Source organism: Haliaeetus leucocephalus, unplaced genomic scaffold, assembly GCF_000737465.1.
Source record: "Haliaeetus leucocephalus isolate CR32 unplaced genomic scaffold, Haliaeetus_leucocephalus-4.0 Scaffold92, whole genome shotgun sequence".
Lineage (NCBI taxonomy): Eukaryota > Metazoa > Chordata > Aves > Accipitriformes > Accipitridae > Haliaeetus > Haliaeetus leucocephalus.
This window is the reverse complement of record NW_010972528.1, coordinates 2,279,043-2,285,876: the sequence shown is the minus strand read 5'-3', so window position 1 is coordinate 2,285,876 and position 6,834 is coordinate 2,279,043. Positions and strand designations below refer to the sequence as shown.

The following is a 6,834-nucleotide window of genomic DNA, read 5'->3' as shown; positions in this document are numbered from 1 at the left end:
CCTGCCAGGCGGGGTGGGCGCCGGCGGCAGGCTGGGGAACCCGGCAGGAGCAGGCGGCCCGAGCCTCCCCGCCCGGCCGCTGCGGGGAGGCGGGAGAGCCGGTGGGTTCGGCCCCGCCATCCCGGGCGGCGGCGGGAACCCGCGGCTAGGCCGTGGCCTGTCCCGCCGCCGCCATGGCACCGGTAAGTCCCGGCGGAGGCCGCGGAGCTCCGGTAAGGTGCCCGTGGGCCGTGGCCTGGGCGGGACGTCGTGGCACGCAGCCCGCGTCCGCCGTGGGGACGGCCGGCACCGTGGGCTGGAAGGGGCCCGGGCCCGGCGGTGGCTGGCGTGGGGATGGCTACGGCTGCGGCTGACTCACCGCCCTGGCACTTCCTCCCCGGCGGCGGTGGGAAGGGGAGGGAAAGGCAGAGGAGGTCCCCCCGAAACCGGGGAGGCGGAAGGGCCCGGCCCCTTCCTAGCACCACCTCCGGGAAGGATGGGTTGAACTCCAGCGGGGAAGGAAAAGGCGGCTGGAGCGGGGACATCCAGCCGGTGGGACCCGCTCGGCGAAGCCCCCCCCCGGCCCGCGGGGCTCCGGCCCGGCGCTGGGCACCGTCGTCTGCCGGCATGACTCCCCACCGGCCGGCGGGGCCCGGCTCACCGCCCCGGCGCGGGCTTCTCTTGCAGAACGTGCTGGCCAAGGCGCTGTACGACAACGTGGCCGAGTCCCCGGACGAGCTCTCCTTCCGCAAGGGCGACATCATGACGGTGCTGGAGCGCAACACGCAGGGGCTGGACGGCTGGTGGCTCTGCTCGCTCCACGGCCGTCAGGGCATCGTCCCCGGGAACCGCCTCAAGATCCTGGTGGGGATGTACGACAAGAAGCAGCAGCAGCAGCAAGCGCCTGGCCCGGCACAGGGGCAGGCACCGCCGCAGCCGCCGGTGCCCCAGCCGGCTCTGCCTTACCACCACCAAGGGGGCTACACCCCGCTGTCGCCCGCCTCGCAGTACACCCCCATGCACCCTGCTTATGCCCCTCAAGGGGACAACGTCTACCTGATGCCAGTCCCTAGCAAGGGACAGCAGGGTCTCTACCCTGGCTCGGTGCCCACTGGACAGTTTCCGCCTGCCCCAGCTAAGCAGCCGCCCACCTACCCGAAGCAGACACCTCCCCACGCCTTCCCCAGCCCTGGCCAGGAGATCTACCAGGTGCCCCCCTCCCTGGGCCAAGCGGCAGAGGCGTACCCCGGGGGTTCTGCCAGCCCCCCCCAGGATGTCTACCAGGTTCCTCCCTCGGCCAGTCAGGCTCAAGACATCTACCAGGTGCCCCCGTCGTTGGACATGAGGAGCTGGGAAGGGCACAAGCCCCAGGGAAAGGTAGGACAGGTGGGCTGGGGAGGTGGCGGCGTGGTTGCGGGGTGCTCTGTGGTCCACAGTGGCGAGTGTGCGCCAGAGCTGTGGGGCTTTGGCTTATCTGCCTGTCACTGTTTCTTGGAGCAGGCAGCCCTTGTGCCTGTCATGGGGGGTGCATGGGCATCCTTCCCCACACCACTGGCAGGAGTGGGCATGCCAGGGGCGTCCCTGCGGTGACTGAGGTGCCCTTGTTGGTGTGGGCTATCCAGCTCGGGGCTGGCACAGCGTTCAGCACTGAGGTCCTCTTGGTCTCTCGCACGGGCTCTGCTGGCATCACCAAGGGCACAGCAGCCGTGCCTGAGGTGGGCGTGAGGTGCTGGTAACCCAAGAGCTGCTTGGAGATGCCCCTTGGCCAGACCCTGCAGCTATGGAGGAGGCTGTGCTACCTTGTGTGATGCTGAACTGTTTTCTTACTTATGGGAACGTGGGCAGGGGTAGGCAACTGGTGCCAGCATGTCCTGGCCATGCCAGGGAGCCTGCCAGTGCTTGCCAGTTGGGTTTACTGGCGAGGCAATAGTGAGGCACCAGCCTGTCCCCAGCATGGGTATGCTGTCCAGGACAGCCTAACAGCTACATCCTGGACACCGGGCTCCTCCCGGCTCTGCCCCTTCCCTGGCACGTCATCCTGGGGAAGAGGAGCGAGGCGCTTTCGGCATCGCTTTTTCCGGGAAGACTACCCTGACTCACGCCTGGAAAGCAGCTGGTGAGCGGGGGGGGCTGCTAAATCATGGCCAGAGCACAGAGAGCATCCTAAAAGAGAGGAACCAGCCTGGCATCTCTGCCAGTTGCTCAGCCGTTCTTGCCTCTGGCATCAGCTGGGCAGGGTGCCATGACCCTCTGGGTTTGGTTATTTGCAGTTCTTGTGTCCCCAGGGTACAGTAAGGTGGGCACGGAGTTGCGGGCAGGAATCTGCCAATGCCCTGTGGGCATTGGCAGATCCCTGCCCGCGGCTCCGTGCCCGAATTGGCCATTCCCTTCTGCACGCCGTGGCTGTGCCGGCTGGGCTTTGTCTCTCACCGAGGCTCGCCGCTATAAATAACCGGTGATATCATCCCCTGTCCCCGGCGTCGCTGCTGCGAGAAGCGTGCACGCCCGGCCGGGGAGCGCCCTCCCGTGGGCACTGGCTTGCCCGGTGCTGGACAGTCTGGTACCAGATCTGGCACCCATCCTTTCTCCAGCCCTATCGTTGGGTTTTGGGGGAGGATGATGCAGGGTGGGGGGCAGGCTGGGGATGCTCGGCGGTACCCACCTCATCCCTTTCCCTCTTGCCAGGTGCTGGTACCCACTCGCGTTGGGCAAGTGTATGTCTACGACTCCCCCAAGGGCGAGCAGGATGAGTACGATTTTCCTCGTCACCTCCTCTCTGCGGGCTCCCAGGAGATATATGACGTGCCGCCTGTCCGAGGGGGGGTCCCAAGCCAGTTCAGCCAGGAGGTGAGGCTGGTCAGGGGGCTGGGGGGGGACGACACTGGCTCCATCCCCTGGCACAGGAGGTGCTCCGGCACAGCCTGGGATCCAAACCTGGGCAGATCACACCTAAAGCTAGGCACGTTATGGGCCTCGGGGCTGCTTCTGGCACCTCCGTCCTTCCCTGCCGGTCCCTGGGAGGAGGTGGGTGCCCATGCCATCACTGACACACCATCCTATGTGTCCCCCTCCAGGTCTATGACACTCCCCCCATGGCAGTGAAGGGTCCCAATGGGCAGGACCTGGGGCAGGAGATCTATGACGTGCCCCCCAGTGTGGAGAAGAACCTGCACCAAACTGTAAGTGCTGCTGGGAAGGTCCGAGCTTCTCCATATAAGACAGACACATTTTACAGTGAGAACAATTGCTCACTGGAACAACCTCCCCAGGGATGTGGTGGTGTCCCTGGCACTGGAGGCTTTCAAGATGCGAGGGGACAGTGTGCTGGATGATCTTATCTAAGGGATGGTTTTGGATCTTTTGAGGTCCCTTCCAACCTGGACTGCTCTAGGATTTTCTGATTCTCACCCCAAAGGGGATGTGGGAGGCTGCGGGTGCTGTGGCAGGGCTGTGCCAGTCTCCATGGGGTCAGGGGCACCCCCGGGGTGCATGGCTCCCGGTGCTCACCCAGCGCCGTCTTGCATGCCTGGAGCTGGTGCTTACATGCACTGCAGCTCGCCTATGCATCCATGCGTGACCCAGGCTGGCTCTCCCAGCAGCGCTCATGGTGCATGCCACTGCCCTTACAGGTGTACGATGTCCCCCCATCGGTGAGCAAGGACGTGCCTGATGGCCCGGCGCGGGAAGAGACCTACGATGTGCCCCCTGCCTTTGCCAAGCAGAAAGCCTTTGACCCCTCCCGCCACCCCCTCATCCTGGCCCAGCAGGAGCCCTACTTGCCAGAGGATGTCTATGATGTGCCACCAGCAGCCGGGAAAGGTGTCCCTGAGCCACCACTCACCCATGAGATCTATGACGTGCCCCCCAGCCTCAAGAAGCTGGGGGGGTCAGCATTCCCCTCCCAGGAGGTGTACGACGTGCCCCGAGACCTGCACGCCCCAGGAAAGGGCTCCCTGGACACAGAGGGCGAGTACATCTATGACGTCCCACCACAAGTGGACCGTGAGGCCAAGGGCGCTGATGCCAAACGCCTCTCAGCCTCCAGCACAGGCAGTACCCGCAGCAACATCTCCACATCCTCGCTGGACATGGTGCCTGTGAAGGAGCCAGCCAAGGGAGCCAGCAAAGAGTTCTCCCTGGACTTGGACGCCGCCATGGAGACACTGGCCAAGCTCCAGCATGGTGTCGGCGGCGCCGTCTCCTACCTCATGTCCTTCATCGGTGCCAACTGGCGCAGCCCTGAGCACATGGAGGCCAATGCCGCCAGCATCCGTGGGGCAGCCGAGGGTGTCCGGACGGCCCTCCGGGACCTGCTGGAGTTTGCCCGGGGGGCAGTGGGCAATGCTGCACAGGCTTCTGACCGTTCCCTCTATGCCAAGCTCAGCAAGCAGCTGCAGAAGATGGAGGAGGTCTACCAGGCCCTGGCACGGCATGGCCAAGCGCTGGATGCTTGCCACTGGGCCCCAAGTGCCCTGGCCGGCGGCAAGCCGGGTACGGATGACTTGGAGCACTTTGTCATGCACTCGCGTGGCGTCCCCGATGACACCAAGCAGTTGGCCTCCTTCCTGCATGGCAATGCCTCCCTCCTCTTCAAACGGACAAAGCCGGTGGCGGAGAGTGGTGGCCATGGGCCCCCTCACCCCTCCGACAAGGCCAGCAGCATCCAGTCGCGGCCCCTGCCCTCCCCGCCCAAGCTGCTGGCCCAGGAGTCGCCCGATGGGCCCTACGAGAACAGCGAGAGTGGCTGGATGGAGGATTACGACTACGTTCATCTCCAGGTGGGCACAGGCAGGGGGGGCTGCTCCCCATGGGTGGGTTTTGTGCCAGTGGCTCCCCGGCACAGGGGCATTGGGCAGTTCTGACTGCGGTGGTGCTTCTGCCACCCACATCTTGCTTTTAGTCTCCTTCTTGAGGACTGTGGGGACCAAGGGTGTCCCAGGGCAGGCAGAGGCTCGCTCCCAGCAAAGCTGGTGTTGTTGACCCCTGTGTCATGCCCCTTCCTTCCCTGCAGGGCAAGGAGGAGTTTGAGAAGACCCAGAAGGAGCTGCTGGAGAAAGGCAACATCATCCGGCAGAGCAAGGACCAGCTGGAGCACCAGCAGGTAACGGAGCCAGGGCAGGTGGGTGCTGCTGGGCACAGCTCTTGGAGTGGGTAGCAGGGTTTTGGCTTCTGCTCCCCTTGTACCCCCTGCCACCGGTCTGGACCACAGCTCCCTCTTGCATGGCTGTCTCCACGGTGGGTTCTGGCTCACCTTCCCATGCCAGCGCTGTGCCAGCAAAGAAGGGCTTCCGTGTCTTGTTCCTGGAGAGGAGCCTGGCACAACTGTCTTGGGGCTGGCACTGTCCCTTGCTGTTTTCCCCAGGGCAGAGCTGTCACCCAGGGCTGGTGGCTACAGCCACTTGTACTGGTGGCTCCAGGGAGGGGAGTGGGTGCTGGCTCGATGGCTGTCCTGCCTCACACCCATCCCTCCTGCAGCTGAAGCAGTTCGAGCGGTTGGAGCAGGAGGTGACACGCCCCATTGACAATGACCTGTCCAACTGGAGCCCCCCCCAGCACTACGGCCCGGCACGGGGTGGCGGGGCCCTGTGTCCTGCCGACCGCCAGCTCCTCCTCTTCTACCTGGAGCAGTGCGAGGCCAACCTCACCACGCTCACCAATGCTGTTGACGCCTTCTTCACCGCTGTCAGCACCAACCAACCCCCCAAGATCTTTGTGGCCCACAGCAAGTTCGTCATCCTCAGCGCCCACAAGCTCGTTTTCATCGGGGACACGCTGTCCCGCCAGGCCAAGGCCCAGGACGTCCAGCACAAGGTGATGCACTACAGCAACCTCCTCTGCGAGATGCTCAAGGAGATTGTGGTGACCACCAAGGCGGCTGCCCTCCACTATCCTTCTCCTGCTGCCTCTAAGGACATGGTGGAGCGCGTCAAGGACCTTGCCAACAGCACACAGCAGTTCAGGATGGTGCTGGGCCAGCTGGCAGCCATGTGATGGCCCTGGGTTGCTGTCCCCTCCCCACGGCGCCCACCCTATCCCTAGACACGCATCCTGTTCCATGAGAGCACTCTCTGCCCGGTGTAAGCGGACATGTACATAGAGACTCCCATGCACACCGGGGGGCTGGAGCTCTGCTGGTGGAGGGGTGAGGGACTGTGGCTGTCATCCCCCTTCCTCTTATTTCTTCCTCCCTCCAGCCAGAGGCCAGGATTGGTTTCGGAGCTGTGCCCACAATGAAGCAAAGCTGGGAGGTGGATTTGTGCCCATTCCCTCCCTGCTGTCGTCTCGCCGTACAAAACTGGCAGCCGTTCCTGGCCTGGAGGCCATGGGGCCGTGTCCCTGTTGAATCGAGACAGGGATGCGCCTGGCAATCTGGGGCAATGCTGTGGCTGCTCCACTCTCGGCAGGGCTCCTGAGCAGTCTCTGGTGGCCAGCAGATTTTAATGGTGTGGAAGCCACCCCTTGGCGTGGGACAGTGGGGCAGGGATGGGTTGTGCTGTCCCCCTGTGTGCCGGGGGCTGTGGGTAAGGGTCCCCAGGAGGGTAAGGGGTGGGGGGGGGGGGGGGCTGGGGTGGGAGAGGTCTAACCTGTGCATTCTCACGTCTTGGGTTTTGCTACTGTACCAGCTGTAATTGAAACGCAAACCGAAATTGGTGCCTTTTGAACACAGGGGTAGCTTCTGCTGGTTCCCAGAGCTATGGAGTTGCAGCGCCCTGAAACTCAGCCCCCTGCCCCTCCCCAGCAGCATAAAGATTTGCGTAGAAGCCCCCCCCACCTCTGCTGGGTATCTGCCTGTGCCTGTTGGGGGGAGGGACACCCTGGGGAGCAGCTGGGGTATCCTGTTGTGTTGTGTGTGTC

The 6,834-nt window shown here is 64.1% G+C and overlaps 1 protein-coding gene across 1 annotated transcript; it reads left to right on the top strand.

The window, feature by feature from the left end:
• Positions 1 to 606: 606 nt before the first annotated feature.
• On the top strand, positions 607 to 5,970 carry BCAR1 (breast cancer anti-estrogen resistance 1). The gene is made up of 6 exons (XM_010584302.1): positions 607 to 1,356; positions 2,665 to 2,826; positions 3,054 to 3,158; positions 3,609 to 4,757; positions 4,991 to 5,080; positions 5,455 to 5,970. The coding sequence occupies exons 1-6, from the start codon at positions 607 to 609 to the stop codon at positions 5,968 to 5,970; spliced, it is 2,772 nt and encodes a 923-aa protein (XP_010582604.1).
• Positions 5,971 to 6,834: the final 864 nt, after the last annotated feature.

Coding starts and splice junctions, on each gene's coding strand:
- BCAR1 (XM_010584302.1), top strand. CDS start 607: ATGACTCCCCACCGGCCGGCGGGGCCCGGCTCACCGCCCCGGCGCGGG. Junction 4,758..4,990: donor ACGACTACGTTCATCTCCAG/GTGGGCACAGGC, acceptor CCTTCCCTGCAG/GGCAAGGAGGAGTTTGAGAA. Junction 5,081..5,454: donor ACCAGCTGGAGCACCAGCAG/GTAACGGAGCCA, acceptor TCCCTCCTGCAG/CTGAAGCAGTTCGAGCGGTT.